We start from the raw sequence: 16,869 nt of genomic DNA on the forward strand, positions 1-16,869 counted from the left end.
CTTATCACCAGGGACCACTGTGAGTATCGGAAGCAAGTACCGGGCAGTATTCTCACCAACAGGGGACGGTGAAGAATCAGGAAACTTCAGCAGGTGCCAAGCCAGGGACCAGGCAGGCCAGTGGAGTGATGCTTGAGGAGTATCTGGAGTGTCAAGCTGTCACCACTAAGGGACCAACCACCTTATTACCAGGGTCCACCGTGAGTATCTGAAGCAAGTACCGGAGCAGTGTTCTCACCAACAGGGGACGGTGAAGAATCTGGAAACTTCAGCAGGTGCCAAGCCAGGGACCAGGCAGGCCAGTGGGGTGATGCTTGAGGAATATCTGGAGTGCTAAGCCAGGGACCCAGCAGGGAAGCGGGGGTGACGCTTGAGGAAGATACTAAGTAAGAAGATTGGAAGAGCTCACGGGATTCAGTGGCAGTGAATCAGCAAGTCTAGAGAGAGAGACTGGGAGCTCAGTGGGCTGAGAATCTAAAAGAAGTGACTGTATAGAAAGTAATTACATCTTGTGTTAGGAACTGATCTAATGCTGTGTACACATGGTCGGATTTTCCGACGGGAAACGTTGGATGTGAGCTTGTTGGTTGAAAGTCCGACCGTGTGTACGCTCCACCGAACATTTGTTGGCGGACTTTCCGCCAACAAAGGTTGGCTAGCAGGTTCTCAAATTTTCCGCCAACAAAACTTTGTTGTCGGAATTTCCGATCGTGTGTACACAAGTCAGTCACACAAAAGTTCACGCATGCTCGGAATCAAGCAGAAGGAGCCCAAAGGGTGGCGCACTGGCTATTGATCGTCCTTTTTATCCGCTCGTTGTACGTCTTGTGCGTCACCACGTTCCCACATTCGTAATTGTTGGCCAACATTTGTGTGACCGTGTGTATGCAAGACAAGTTGGAGCCAACAACCGTCAAACAAAAATCCGCGGTTTTGTTGTCGGAAAGTCTGATCGTGTGTACGGGGCATAAGACTGTTGCCATAGGAGACATGAGCGCGCCTACTCATGCAGATGTGGTGTCTTGCTGGATGCCTTTCCCTGCATGGCTGTCTACCTGTAGAAGTCTCGGAGTCTGCCAATTGACATTGCAACTACCTAAGGGTGTCCTGTCCCTAACCCTCTCTCCCAACCTTCTGCTTAAGAGAAAATAAATCTCTTTGCATTTAAGAAGTGTCTGGCGCCCATGAATCTACCTTACATTACACCCGCTATACCTTGCAACCCACTCTATACAGAAGGATATCAGCTGTCCCTGGCTCTGGAGGTTCTCTCATTAGACTAAAGGAGGCCTGGGACCTTGCTACATTAATATAATAATAATATGAATGAATGACTTGTATAGCGCTACCTATGCGAACTGAATCGCCTCAGGGCGCTTTTTTTTTTTGCCGCCGATGTAAATCTGCGGTATAGCGTGGTCCTTTGCCCTATGGGGTCCCAACACGCTTACAAACACATATTTGGCCAATTTTTTTGACAGGATCTAATTAACCTACCAGCTTGTCTTTGGAGTGTGGGAGGAAACCCATGCAGGCACACTGAGAATATGTAAACTCCAGGCAGATGGTGTCGTGGTCGGGATTTGAACCAGTGACCCTATTAGCTGCTAGGGGAGAGTTCTACCCACTACACCACTGTGCTATTAGAGTGGTTGTAAAGGCTTGTTACCTTAAAGTGTTACTAAACCCACAACAGTAAAATCAGTCTGTATATGCAGTAAATCATGCTTGTTATACTCAATGTGGAACCTAAGGGGTTAATCCTCTGCATTGTGTAAAAGGCTGTTGGATCCTGTCTTCTCTGATTCTCCCCTTCTTCCACTGTCCCCAATCTATCTGCTGATAGAACAGAGCCTTGGGGGCAAGCTGCACATGCTCAGTTTGGTGTGTATTGCTAGAGAGGTTTTTTTTCCCCCTTGGGAGAGCGCATGTGATCAGCACAGGGCCAATCAGCACTGTCCAGACAGAGGGTCAGGGGTCCTGCAGCCTCATAGGACAGTCAGAGAATCAAAACTCATCCTACAAGCTTTAACCAGACACTGATCGAAGTCACAAGACTGCTATATACTGCTGATGAGAAAAAGGTATTTAGCAGTTTATATTTACTAAAATACTTACATTTCCATGTTCTGTGAACTGTAGTGATATAGTGAATGCAGGCTCCTGGGATTACTAACACTTTAATGACCATTCAACCCTTGTGGGGTTGGGGGGGGGGGGGGGGTAATTTTTTTTTTTTCTTTCTGGAATTGGGCTTTAATATTAGCTATTTATTGACATTAGCAAATATTTTTTTTTGCTTTGTCTGAAAGTGGCATATTAAAATTTCTACAGACTGGCAAGAACCCTGTAAAACAAACACTTACAGATTACCAGCAATTTGGTCCATCACGTTAATGAAAATGAATTCTAATTTGTCAACACGTGCGGGAGGGATGGCGGCGATCACAAAGCACTTCCATGCGTCTCGCAGCATTTTCTGAGAACCGCTCAACCCCACATGTCACGGGGGAAAAAGAAAAGTTTCTTTAAATTCCTTTCTTCTATTGTGATAATTCCCAGCGCATAACAGAATGGGTTTAATTCAAGTATATTCTGCTTAGGCAGAGAGCACCGCCAGATGAAATAAACATTAGCCTCATTTAGGCTTAATGGATTCCTCATCCAGCCTCTCCTACTCATCCCGGTCTCCTGATAATTCCTGTCAATTGCATCTTCTTCAATCCGTTCTTCATGGTAATCAAGACTTCATTATCATCAGCCTTTGCCCACCTTTTTGCTTTTCTTTCTTTGTCTATCAATGGCATCAAGTTAGCTAAGGGCTCCTTTACATTTGTGGTTGGGGGGGTGGTAAAAAAAAAACTAAACACATGGTTGAGGTACTTTTTAACTGTTTCCCCTACTGCTCCCCGTTAATCACTGCTATCCGGAAGATGTACCCCCCCTTTTCATGACCAGGCCATTTTATGCAATACGGCACTGCATTACTTTAACCACTTGCCGACTAGCTGCCGCAGTTGTACTGTGGCAGAATGGCATGGCTGGGTGAAACGAGCCCTGCCCTGGTCGCCCTCGGAGCCGGTGCGAGTGCCCGGCAGTCGCGATCACCGCGAACGCTCGGGGCACACCGAAAACAGGAATCTGTGTATAAAAGACACAGTTTCCGGTTCTTTGAGGGGAGAAGAGACAGATCACCTGTTCATGCAGAGTATAGTGTGTGTTTACCTTAATCCAAAGCACTTAGTGTGATTTTCTCATGTCTCCTTCCTATCTGCATGAGTCATTTCTGACAGTTTATGCCAACACCAGACAATCCCCGGAGATGGCCCCGTGCAGGAGAGTGCAGTTTATCCTCCTCTCTGTAGGTGGCACTGTTTTGCTGCTGACTGCTGTACAGCAAGAATGGAGGATGAGAGAAGCTTTGTTCCTCTGAAGCCTCCATAGGTGTCAACAGGGAGGCAGCTGTCTGATTGGACGTTGCAAGACTGGATGACCTCCGCAGCCATCTTTAGAAATGGGAATGCTAATAAATAGCTCTGTTCCATTGTAGTTGGTGTGCATTTGCGAAGTGGATAATGAAGAGACAGGATGTCCACCGGGAGGGAGAGGTTTCTGTTGAGGAGGGACAACACAGGGATACCGATACTGGCTCTGCTATATGAGGACTCTAGAGCTGGGACAAAGATCTTGCTATCGGTCTACTAAGTGTGCTTGTGAACAGTAAGTGCAGCAGCGCTCAGAATAGATCTCAGAATAAACTGAAAAATAATATATATATATATATATATATATACATAAAGCGCACATAAATGATCTAAGAAAAAACTCAAACAACATATATATGTGGACAATGTGTATAAACACTAAAATATACGTGTTTAATAGACCAAAATATGAATGTACTATGTGACAATCAAAATATGTGAAGTGAATGATGTCCAATAATGTGAAGGAAAAAATTCTTTTAAAAATAAATTATAGTCCTTAGTCACGTGTTTGGACAGGTGAACCAAACAATAAATTGTAGATATCCAAAACGTGGTTCAAAATAACTGACACTTGAACTGGATAACGATGTGACGATGTGACAAAGGAAAACATGCCCAAACTTGATGATCCACCACCAGAGAGTCAAAAGGCTTACTGGAGCAATTGAACCCAAATGAGTGTACACCCAATGGCTCAATCAGGCTTGTAGGGCCACACACCCAGGGGACACTGTCACAGAGGACACGACTTCCAACCAGAAGACCAACTCCAACAATGGACCTCAATGGGATAGGTAATAGACAGAGAGCCACATGGATAGTTGCTCCAATAGGACATATTTATGAAAAGGAAGAAGAAGTAGGCACATAGGGGTTATTTACTAAAGACAAATCCACTTTGCACTACAAGTGCAAACTACAAGTGCAAAGTGCTCTTGAAATTGCACTGAAAGTGCACTTGGAAGTGCAGTTGCTGTAAATCTGAGGGGTAGATCTGAAGTGAGGGGAAGCTCTGCTGATTTTATTATTCAATCATGTGCAAGCTAAAATGCTGTTTTTTATTTTCCTTCCATGTCCCTCTCGGATCTACAGCGACTGTACTTCCAAGTGCACTTTCAGTGCAATTTCAAGTGCACTTTGCACTTGTAGTTTGCACTTGTAGTGCTAAGTGGATTTGTATTTAGTAAATAACCGCCATAGTGTAATCCCATTTAAATTGTAAGTAATTTATTCAATTAAAAAAGGAGGAAATACACTCACATTTTAGTAGATAAAAAAGATTAAACAGTGACTTCAGCAGAGCGTGCCAACGCGTTTCGTCTTAAAAGACGAAACGCGTCTATATGCTCTGCTGAAGTTGCTGTTTTATTCTTAAGTGCTTTTTATCTACTAAAATGTGAGTGTGTTTCCTCCTTTTTTATTGAATATATTACTTTCGATTTAAATGGGATTACACTATGTAGTTACTTATTCCTTTTCATAAATGTGTCCTATTGGAGCAACTATCCGTGTGGCTCTCTGTCTATTACCTATCCCATTGAGGTCCATTGTTGGAGTTGGTCTTCTGGTTGAAAGTCGTGTCCTCTGTGACAGTGTCCCCTGGGTGTGTGGCCTTACAAGCCTGATTGACCCATTGGCTGTACACTCATTTGGGTTCAATTGCTCCGGTAAGCCTTTTGACTCTCTGGTGGTGGATCACTTATCATCAAGTTTGGGGACATTTTCCTTTGTCACATCGTTATGCAGTTCAAGTGTCAGTTATTTAAATTTTGAACCACGTTTTGGATATCTACAATTTATTGTTTGGTTCACCTGTCCAAACACTGAGGGCTATCATTTATTTTTAAAAGATTTTTTTCCTTCACATTATTGGACATCATTCACTCATATTTTGATTGTCACATAGTACATTAATTTTTTTGGTCTATTATACACATATATTTTAGTGTTTATACACATTGTCCACATATATATATGTTTGTTTGAGTTTCTTCTTAGATCATTTTTGTGCACTTTATGTATATATATATATTATTTTTCAGTTTATTCTGAGATCTATTCTGAGCGCTGCACTTACATGTTTTCATTTTTTGCAATTGATCTATTGCTGTGCTAGCTGCTTTTACATTGGTTGCAGACAGCGCGGTATATTTGCTGTATATTTTTTTCATATTGTTAAGTGTGCCTGCACCGCTGTTCTGCCTATCAGCCACCCCCTTCACTCAGATCAGACACCTCAAGTCTTGGGACTGTTTTAAAGTACTGCAAGGCTGTTGAGAACTGTTGTATGCAAGTCTCCTGTGTTATCAAGACTCTGATGCTATATTGTTTTGGACTGTATGTTGCCGCTGCCCTCCACATGTTATTTGTTACTTCTAGTTAACCAAATTATAATGGTGCTACTTTACTTGGTCTCTGTGTGCCTTGACGCCATCTTGGGTACCAATCAACTGGCCCCACCCACAACTCATTATAGTCAGCAGTGTATTTCTCATACATTGGCTGGCTTGGACGTGTGTCTAGGGACCACTATGGCACCCTTAGGAGCAACTTTAGTGCTAGCCCTAACGCTCATGGATCCTATGTCTTGCTGACAGAGTTGGAAAAGGAACCTCTAAATGCCCACCAAGCTGATTGCAGAGTAAGCTATTAATTCACTGGAGGATGATGCCCACCAAGCTATCATGGTACTGCCAGTGGAGGGACAAGCTAGCTTGGAGCAAATGGTGGTACTGCTAGAAGGCCTATTTGAGGAGAATGTTATTCTGACTGAGCTAAGATGCCAATTTTTCATTCGCAGACAGCAAGAGGGTGAAAGCCTTACTCAATTTGTGGTAGCCCTGCAGAAATGATGGAAGCAGCTAAAAAAAAGGAGCTTCAGGAGTGTGCTGATATAGCCGCTCTGAACAAGCTATTATGGGACCAATTAATAGGCGGGGTGAGTGCTGGCCCCATGTGGTGGGTCCTGCACGGACAGGTGAAGTCCCAACCTTTCCTCACCTTAAACATTGTTGTGGTGGAAGCGTTGGCCTGGGAACAAGAGGACAGGGAAACCACTCTAGTAGTGACAAAGAAAACTGAGCTGGTGTGCCACAGAGAAGAGGCTGTGGCAACTTCCCCTTTGTTGGCTCAGCATACAGCTATACAGGAGCTGACACAGAATATGGCCTCCATATGACAAGAGATTTTGTTCTAAAGGAGATTTAAAGGAGACATACAACTAAAGCTCATTTGGTTGTACTTCTCCCATGGATCACATGAGTGCAGTTCGTTCTGCACTCCTGTGCACTGTTTTCAGCAGACAGTGGGCTGAAGACCACCGCCGGCTGATGTCACAGAGCCAGCCCAGGCTCGGGAAGGATCACGCCCATATGGTTGGCATCTGCCCAGAAAACTGGACCGGCACCCAGCTCAGCCTTTCAGCGAGCCGCTGAGAGCCTGAACCGGCCGCACGGTGATCACAAGGGGGGGGGGGCAGAGCAGAGAGTCGGTGACTGACAGTCACCAGCTCTCTGCTCACAGAGCCATTAGAACCAAGCTATCAGCATTGTTTGATCGCTCTGTTCTCAGGGTTAGAGCCAGCGGGGGACAGGTGCAGCATCGGATTGATGCGGTATCTAGCTAGGTAAGTATGAATATAAAAAGAACATTCTTCTCTTTTAAGTGGTGTACATAGGCCTGTTACCCAGGATACTGTCTCTGGGGACTTTGATAAATTCAAGATGCATTATGATGGATTTACTACACTGGTTAATATTGTCCTTTTGGGAATGTGGACAGGGCAAGAAGGACATTGCAAGATGAGAAACGGTGTCATAGTGGAATAAAAGGTAACTAAACATAACTATGAAGGTAAAGATCACAAATACAATGGTGAACTAAGGCTTTCATGATCTTGCAGGGTTGGTTCACATCTGTGCAGTGCGTTTTAGGTGCACTATCATTGAACTCTGTTCTACCTGCCAAATGATTTGTATTTCTGTCCCTTCGATTCTGAGATTTATACCGCTCTGATACATGGCACAGATGTATCCTGTAGGGCAGAGGAATTGATTTTTGCCTGCTGCAGTTCAGTAATACAGTAATAAGTATCCCAGCAGTCTTACCTGATTTAATTCACTTTCTGGCCATAAGCTGCCTTCGGTCCACTCCATATCCTCCGCCAGTAACTGTGTCGCAGAGAGAAAGAACACTAGACATGCTACTATGAGGTTCATATTGGAATCCTGGTCTTCTCTTTCAGCGTCGCTCCTTAAAAGCAGAACGGTTGTGGTTATTTATTTATCTGTCGTACTTATATAGTGCCAGTTATTACACAGCTCTTTACAAAGTGCGTAGAACCAATGACATCAGCCTCTGTCCCCAAAGGAGCTCACAGTCTAACACTTCCGCAGTCATACACCCTTCAGTGCCAATCTGTTCATAAGCCAAATACGTCAATTCTGTATCTTGGGAATAATTAGCAAACTCCAGTACTTGAAGGAAGACCATCAAACTCAGGGAGAACCTTCAACCCTATGTAGAAAGTGCCATGGTTGGGGTTGATTATAGGGTCATGACTCTATAACCCAAAGGTTCCAGTCCTTTAGTACCCATTTGAAGGGGCTTTGTGGAACCGAACAAGTTTAAAAGGCCACTACTAAACAAGGAGCTTAAAGTGCATTTCCACCTTCGCAGCCAAATTTGTGAAATCATATGCTTCTTATATGTTCACACAGCGTACCTAAAAAGGATTTTTTTATAAACTATTTCTTAACTTTCTAGTTGTTTCTGAGGAGTAGGATTATTTATAGGATTCTATAAGCAGCATGCGTGTTTCAGAATAATTTGAAATTTACAACTAAGAGAAAGACTGAGGGAAACTTTTACAAAAAAAGTTCCTTGATATACAATGCTCTCCCAAGCCTGGAGATCTCCTTGTAGCCCAGCCCTAGTAGTTAACAAGGTCTTTATGCCTGGGGGAAGGACTGCCTGATCACATGACCACTGTGATTGGCTGTTATAATGGTCACATGATCGGGAAGCGGTCCTGTTAAAACCCAATCGTTACGAGAAACCGGGAGTTGTCTATGGAAGTTCAGTCACTGTGATGGATGCACTTAGGGAGCATGCCCTCAGGACAAAAACTTTGGTGGCTTATAGGCAACATATGTGCTGCGTGGGCATTAAAAACCACCCTCTTTGCCATTTTGTCATGGCAAACATGTGTTATGTGGGTTAACCCTTTGTTAGAACAGTGTGGACATCTAGTTTGCGATTGATAATGAAGAGTTGCTAGCACAGTATAGATATGGTTAATTATGGTGAACATGCCTCCCCAGCTCCCCCTTCCAGAACTTTACATAGAAGGGGCTAGCTAATTAAGATTAAGCATAAACAGGAAAGCAGCACCTTTTTGTAAGCATATATAAACCCTGATTTTGTTTATAATAGGCAATTTTATATATATATATATATATATATATATATATATATATATATATATATATATATATATAAAAGTATTTGCCCCCTTTCTGATTTTAATTTTTTTTGTCACACTTAAATGAATCAGATCATTAAATACACTTTATTACACAACGATAACCCGAGTAAATACGAAATACAGTTTTTAAATGATGGTTTAATTTAATAAGGCAAAAAAGCTGTCCAAACCTGCCTGGCTTTATGTGAAAAAGTAGTTGCCCCCTAAACCTTATAACTGGTTGTGCCACCCTTGGCGGCAACGACTGCAATCAAGCGTTTGCGATAACTGGCAATGAGTCTTTCACATTGCTGTGAAGCAATTTTGGCCCACTCTTCTTTGCAGAATTGTTTTAATTCAGCCACATTGGAGGGTTTTCCAGCATGAAGGGCCAGTGTAAGGTCATGATACAGCATCTCAATTGGATTTAAGTCCGGGCTTTGACAAGGCCACTCCAAAACCTACATTTTGCTTTGTTTGGACCATTTGGAGGTGGACTTGCTGTTGTGTTTTGGATCATTGTCCTGCTGCATAACCCAAGTGCACTTGAGCTTGGGGTCACGAACTGATGGCCAGACATTCTCCTTTGGGATTTTCTGGTAGAGCTTAGAATTCATGGTTCCATCAATTATGGTAAGTCGTCCAGGTCCTGAAGGTATAAAGCAGCCTCAGACCATCAGCTACCACCACCATGTCTGTTGGTATGATGTCCTTGTTATGAAATGCTGTATTCATTTTATGCCAGATGTAACGGGACGCACACCTTCCAAAAAGTTAAATTCTTGTCTCATCAGTACACAGAATATTTGCCTAAAAGTCTTGGGGATAATTAAGATGTTTTTTTGATAAGTGTGAGATGAGCCTTTGGGTTTTTTTTACGAAAGGCAAATCCACTTTGCACTGCAAGTGCACTTGAAAGTGCAGTCGCTGTAAATCTGAGGGGTAGAGCTGAAATGAAGGGAAGCTCTGCTGATTTTATCATCCAATCATGTAAAGCTAAAATGCTGTTTTTTATTTACCTTGCATGTCCCCCTCGGATCTACAGCGACTTTACTTCCAAGTGCACTTTCAGTGCAAAGTGGATTTTCCTTTAGTAAATAACCCCCTTTGTGTTGTTTTTGGGCAATTACTTTTTTCACATAGGGCCAGGCCATGAAGATAGAACAAGCTGATGGAAATCCAAGCCAGAGTCTGCCAGCGCGTGTGGATGGCGTCACTGGAGCACCTGGGTGGAAGAACAGTACCCGGATGGAGGAAGCCGCTGTGGCCAACGCGAAACGCATGCGTCCCTGTTGCCGTGACAATGCGTTTCACGCGTTTCACAAGTGGGTGGGGAGTGGGCAGAGCTAAAGGGAGAATTACCAAGTCACCCATCAGTGCCAATTCCATATCATATAACACATTTATAGTAGTGCTTTAATACCTTTAAAAATGTAAAAAGCATTAAAAACAATTCAACAAACAGTTGTTATAGGAAACTATAGTGAGGAATATATACAGTTGTTATTTCCCACTATATTCCTCATTATATTCTTGTATATTCTTGTATATTCCTTTTTTCTGTTCCATGATAAAGATATCCTCCATGAAAGTAAAGGTGTTCTGCTGCATACAACTAGCTTCCAGCGCATGATTTCAGTACTCTGCACAATACTAATAATGAACAGAAAAGGAGCGCACTCACATGACTAGCACAAGGCTGTCTCCCAGGGGTCATACCTCATTGTCTAAATATTAAAATTTTGCTACACATTGTGAACAATCTCTCAGTCTCATATTTGGACTATTTTTCCTGGTGGGTGTTCTCATTGCTTGGTGGGCTTTGAAGCCCATAGTTGGCTCCCCTCCACTCTTTGTGCATTATTTTGCCCCTGTCCCTGGAACCGTCTGGCTTTTCCTGCTCCTCTCTTACTAGCAGATTGGGCTGGCCTGACCTATCTGTGCATAGATCCTGACGGTGGTGTATTAGAGCCTGTTTCCAGTGGGATGGTACCCTCTGAACCAGTTTCTGGATACTTATAATTGAGACTTTTCTCTCTGCAAGACAGTGAGGTCCATTCTCTTTATTTGCTATCTGTAGAACCTTGACTGTATCCTGAAGAAGTCTAACAGTGAAACGCGTAGATACACAAGGGCTCACTGCACATTATGTATCAGTATACATCATTTTTAATTTTTCTGTACTGTTCTATTCATGTTGTGTATTTTTCAATAAATAGTGTTTATTCTCATACCTCTTCGTTGTTTCCTATGCCTTTAAAGTCCGACCTAGGTTTACTGTTATAGTACACCTTTTTTTTCTTGTTCATTCTGCACAATACTAGTAACATACAGATATAATGTTTCAAAAAATCTAAAAATAGACTATAATGACACACTAAAACAGCGCTAATGTTGAACTATCATCCAATAGACACGTGGCCAACTACACATGCATAAGGAAATCCATTATAGGAACATCCTTAAAGAAAAAGTCCCTTGAAGAAATAAGTGATGCAGAGTTCAGGGTGTACTTCAACCAGGTCATCAGTTGATAATAAAAAGAATTCTTAATGTGCACCTTCCACCGATCACTCAGGATTCCACCCAGTGTAGACACACTCCCCCTAGGGGGTTAAACTCACCAGAGTTGGAAAATAATAAAACATTCAGAATGATCCAAATCAGCAAACTGGAGTTGACATCACTCATAAGGGATCAGGGATGTTCAGGGCTCATAATGCATCAAAAACAAGAAGAGAAGCATAATAGCGTAATCCTGTTTATTGATTAAACCCCTTCCACCACATAAAAAACTCCCCTTCAATATATACACGTACATCAAATCATAAAATCAATATGCAATCATAGAAGCAGGTAGTAGGAGCGTGTTTTACTTCACCATGAACCGTCAGCGCCGCCAGATAGGAACCGCGATTCACTTCCTAGTTGTGCAGTAGGCTCAGGTGGAGCGCAAACGTCACTTCCTACGTCGCGTAAGCCACGCCCTGACGCGTTTCGTCATATCCTGACTTCGACAGTCAGGATATGACGAAACGCGTCAGGGCGTGGCTTACGCGACGTAGGAAGTGACGTGTGCGCTCCACCTGAGCCTACTGCACAACTAGGAAGTGAATCGCGGTTCCTATCTGGCGGCGCTGACGGTTCATGGTGAAGTAAAACACGCTCCTACTACCTGCTTCTATGATTGCATATTGATTTTATGATTTGATGTACGTGTATATATTGAAGGGGAGTTTTTTATGTGGTGGAAGGGGTTTAATCAATAAACAGGATTACGCTATTATGCTTCTCTTCTTGTTTTTGATGCATTATGAGCCCTGAACATCCCTGATCCCTTATGAGTGATGTCAACTCCAGTTTGCTGATTTGGATCATTCTGAATGTTTTATTATTTTCCAACTCTGGTGAGTTTAACCCCCTAGGGGGAGTGTGTCTACACTGGGTGGAATCCTGAGTGATCGGTGGAAGGTGCACATTAAGAATTCTTTTTATTATCAACTGATGACCTGGTTGAAGTACACCCTGAACTCTGCATCACTTATTTCTTCAAGGGACTTTTTCTTTAAGGATGTTCCTATAATGGATTTCCTTATGCATGTGTAGTTGGCCACGTGTCTATTGGATGATAGTTCAACATTAGCGCTGTTTTAGTGTGTCATTATAGTCTATTTTTAGATTTTTTGAAACATTATATCTGTATGTGACCTTTTGTGTTTAAACAGCTGCTCTTTGTGTTTAGGTTATATTCCCCCCTTTCTACAAAGTGGGTGCTATTTATTATTATTCATTTATGAAATTTTACTTGCATGCTTGTTAGCAGCTCTGCGACTAGCATCGCTACCTGGCGCTGAGTGGGGTTTCTGTAGGCCTGGTGAAACGCCTCTTTTGTAATACTAGTAACATGCTTCCTGTTCTAGGGTGACAATGCTTACTTACTGTACTGTATCTATAGGGGGAAACCATTGTCATCCTACGACATGAAGTGTGTTAGAACTATGGGACACCTCTGCCCCTCCATAACATAGCTGGGAGAAGTTCTGTTGTCCACAGCCAGGGTCCCCAATCTCTGGGCCGGGGACCATTACCAGTCCTCGGCCTCTTGATGACAGAGCCATACAGTGGGAGGTGTCTGTGTTTCGCACAGGGCTATCACAGACCACGCTCGCCACTCACCACCTGCTGTGCGGCCATGCATGTTTGTCCTCTCCTGGCTCCTCTGCCCACCCGGCCCACAATGTCCTATCAGCAGGGCAGGGGGCTGGAAGAGCTGCAGATCAGAATAGAGAGCTCCTTCCGCCCCCTGCCCTGCTGATAGGATGAGATTGTCGGGCCAGGAGAGGAAGCATGGACTCATCACAGCCTCTGCCCTGCTAAAGGTACGATTCGTGAGCAGAGGAGGCAGATATTAGAATGGGGAAAGAGGAAGGGGGGGGCAGACTGCAGGGGGACTGTAATGGAGGAGGCTGTGATTGCTAGGGGCACTGTGACCAGGGGCATGGTAAATTATTACAGTGCCCCCTTACAGTTCAGTCCCCTTTATATCACAGTGCCCCCTTTACACTGTAGTTCCCTTTATATCACAGCACCCCCTTTACATCACAGCACCCCTTTACATTACAGTGCCCCCTTTACAGAGCAGTCTCCTTTATATCACAGTGTCCACTTTACATTACAGTTCACTTTACATTACAGTACATTAGAAGCTCACTGAGGGTAGAAAGTAAAAGTGTTTCCTACATTATTTCAGGCTTTTCTACAACCATGTGATCATACATCATGTGTAACACATTTACGTAAAGTGAAAGTATGAGTACAGAAATGTGAGAGCTGTTATAGCCGACCTGTTTTTTTTCTTGTTGAGAAATCTTATCTTTCTTGCTAATTAGTAAACCCAGGATTAGAAGACAAAGCTTGCAATTCAAATAAGCTGTCACTGAAGATACCAAATTCCTGTCAGGATCAGTTTAAAGCTACAGTGTATGCAGCCAAATCTTTAAAAAAAATTGGATAGCATAGGGAATGGTTAAAAACTCAACACATTTTTATTTTTTCCGTGTTCCATTGTAGAGATTTCATCTTTTGGGGACACAACAGGAAATGAGAAGAAATCTTTGAAGTGAGTGGACATCTACTCTTGGACAGTTGTCATTGGCACTTGTGTCTCTATTGGAGAACAACTGTAAAATGTTGGATTTCCCAACATTTTGGGCCATCAGGACAGAGAGCCTGAATCTTCCAGTGGAGACCGAGAAAGCAATAAAAACCTGACAATGTTTTTAAAAAAACTTTTGGGGACACAACAAGAAAAGAAAGGAAACCTTCAAAGTGAGTGGACATCTTCTTTTGGACAGTTGTCATTGGGACAGGTGTCTCCATTGGAGGACAACTATAAAATGTTGGATTTCCCAACATTTTGGGCCATCAGGACAAATAGAGTGTGTGAATCTTCCAGTGGAGACAAAGAAAACAATCAAAACCTGACAAAGTTTTTAAAAACCTTTTGGGGCACAACATGAAATGAAAGGAAACCTTCAAAGTGAATGACCATCTTCTTTTGGACAGGTATCCTTGGAACAGGTGTCTCCATTAAAGGACAACTGTAAAATGTTTTCCCAACATTTTGGGCCATTAGGACAGAGAGTGTGAATCTTCTAGTGGAGACAGAGACAGCATTAAAAGGCTGACAAAGTTTTTATAAAACCTTTTCACTTTTTGGGCACACTACAGGAAATGAGTGGAAATCTTTGAAGTGAGTGGACATCTACTCTTGGACTGTTGTCATTGACACAGGTGTCTCTATTGGAGAACAACTGTAAAATGTTGGATTTCCAAACATTTTGGGCTATCAGAACAGAGAGTGTGAATCTTCCAGTGGAGACAGTGAAAGCAATAAAAACCTGACAAAGTTTTTAAAAAACCTTTTGGAGACACACCAGGAAAAGAAAGAAAACCTTCAAAGTGAGTAGACATCTTCTTTTGGACAGTTGTTATTGGGACAGGTGTCTCCATTGGAGGACAACTGTAAAATGTTGGATTTTCCAACATTTTGGGCCATCAGGACAAATAGAGAGTTTGAATCTTCCAGTCGAGACAGAGAAAGCGAAAAAACCTGACGAAGTTTTTAAAAACCTTTTGGGGCACAACAGGAAATGAAAGGAAACCTTCAAAGTGAATGGCCATCTTCTTTTGGACAGTTGTCCTTGGGACAGGTGTCTCCATTAAAGGACAACTGTAAAATGTTGGATTTCCCAACATTTTGGGCCATCAGGACAGAGAGTGCGAATCTTCCAGTGGAGACAGAGAAAGCATTAAAAAGCTGACAACGTTTTTAAAAAACCTTTTCACTTTTTGGGCACACTACAGGAAATGAGAGGAAATCTTTGAAGTGAGTGGACATCTACTTTTGGACAGTTGCCATTGGCACAGGTGTCTCTATTGGAGAACAACTGTAAAATGTTGGATTTCCCAACATTTTGGGTCATCAGGACAAACAGAGAGTTTGAATCTTAAAGTGGAGACATAGCAAGCAATAAAAACCTGAAAACGTTTTTAAAGACCTTTTGGGTACACAGCAGGAAATGAGTGGAAATCTTTGAAGTGAGTGGACATCTACTTCTGGACAGTTGTTATTGGCACAGGTGTCTCTATTGCAGAACAACTTTAAAATGTTGGATTTCCCAACATTTTGGACCATCAGGACAGAGGGTGTGAATCTTCCAGTGGAGACAGAGAAAGCATTAAAAACCTGACAACGTTTTTAAAACCCTTTTTGGTGACACGACAGAAAATGAAAGGAAACCTTTGGAGTGGACACTGCTTTTGGACAGTTGTCATTGGAACACGTGTCTCCATTGGACAATTGTAAAATGCTGGATTTCCCAAAAACTTGGGCCATTGGGACAAATAAAGAGTGTGAATCTCCCAGTAGAGACTGAAAAAGCAATAAAAACCTGAAAGGGTTTTAAACCTTGCAAAAAATTAGACTATAGATAAAGTTTAAGATTGATCCAAAAACCATCATCAAGCCAACAAACCACTAAACATCGTATTCAGTACTTACTCCTTTGTAGAGCAGATCAGCTTCCAGCCTTAAGAGTATCTGAACATCTACAGACAGCCTCTTCGTTTTTATATCCCTGATGACCAGCCCAGCAAATGTGTCTAATTTGTTTAAAGCTAATAAACTTTGAAATTTTTCTTCCCAAAACAAGGAACAGTGACAGCTTCCTCGTGTTTGTTTTTAATCATTATTTGATTACCTAGCCATGTTGAAGAATTTGTTCCGATGAGTGAGCATTGGAAAAAACAGAAGGCTGGCCTAGATCTTCTAGTTAAATTTGGAGCTGTGGAGTCATGGCCTGGCACCACCTAGGTGTGCAGTCTGTAAATGTCTGTAAATGTCAACTTGTGTCTCTGCTAGCTTCTAAGGAATCATTGACTTGTGGACAATGCTTCCATGTTGCCCGGTATCGTGATGTCATGCTGCGCCATAAAGTTTAAAAACATGTATTGACTTCATTGATTCCATTGGAAAATCATGCCCCGTGTATACAAAGTAACATACATGCATTCAGTGGGTGTCACGTAAGCTTTGTTTATATATGACTCTTTTATGTTGATTACTATGGGTGCTTTCCAAAAAATTGTTGATACAAGGCAGTAGGATATGATTTGTTTGCGGTATTCAGCTAGAAAGGAAATGAGATGTGATTTCTAAACAGGTACCGCTGACCACATGAAGGAAGTCTGATATCCAAGAACATATTTAATTTGTTGCAAAGCTACCAGGAAAATTATTAACAATAGAGCCACAGACAGATTTGGAGTGGTTTGGTTGTAGCTATTAAACGTTATCACAGAAAAATCATTCTGAGGTTTTAAGAAGATTCTTTTATATCGTATATTTTATGAATG

At 42.3% G+C, this 16,869-nt stretch overlaps 1 protein-coding gene across 1 annotated transcript in view; it reads right to left on the bottom strand.

Annotated features, from left to right (window-relative positions):
• Positions 1–16,342, bottom strand: part of LOC141145778 (protachykinin-1-like) — a 50,408-nt gene extending 34,066 nt beyond the window's left edge. The window contains exons 1-2 of the mRNA XM_073632653.1: positions 16,016–16,342; positions 7,595–7,739 (exon numbers count right to left, since the gene is read on the bottom strand). Coding sequence (XP_073488754.1) covers positions 7,595–7,705 — 111 coding nt within the window. The 5' untranslated portion in view covers positions 7,706–7,739; positions 16,016–16,342. The remainder of the gene's footprint in view (positions 1–7,594; positions 7,740–16,015) is intronic.
• Between the last annotated feature and the right edge of the window lie 527 nt (positions 16,343–16,869).

This window comes from Aquarana catesbeiana, linkage group LG05 (genome assembly GCF_042186555.1).
Source record: "Aquarana catesbeiana isolate 2022-GZ linkage group LG05, ASM4218655v1, whole genome shotgun sequence".
NCBI lineage: Eukaryota > Metazoa > Chordata > Amphibia > Anura > Ranidae > Aquarana > Aquarana catesbeiana.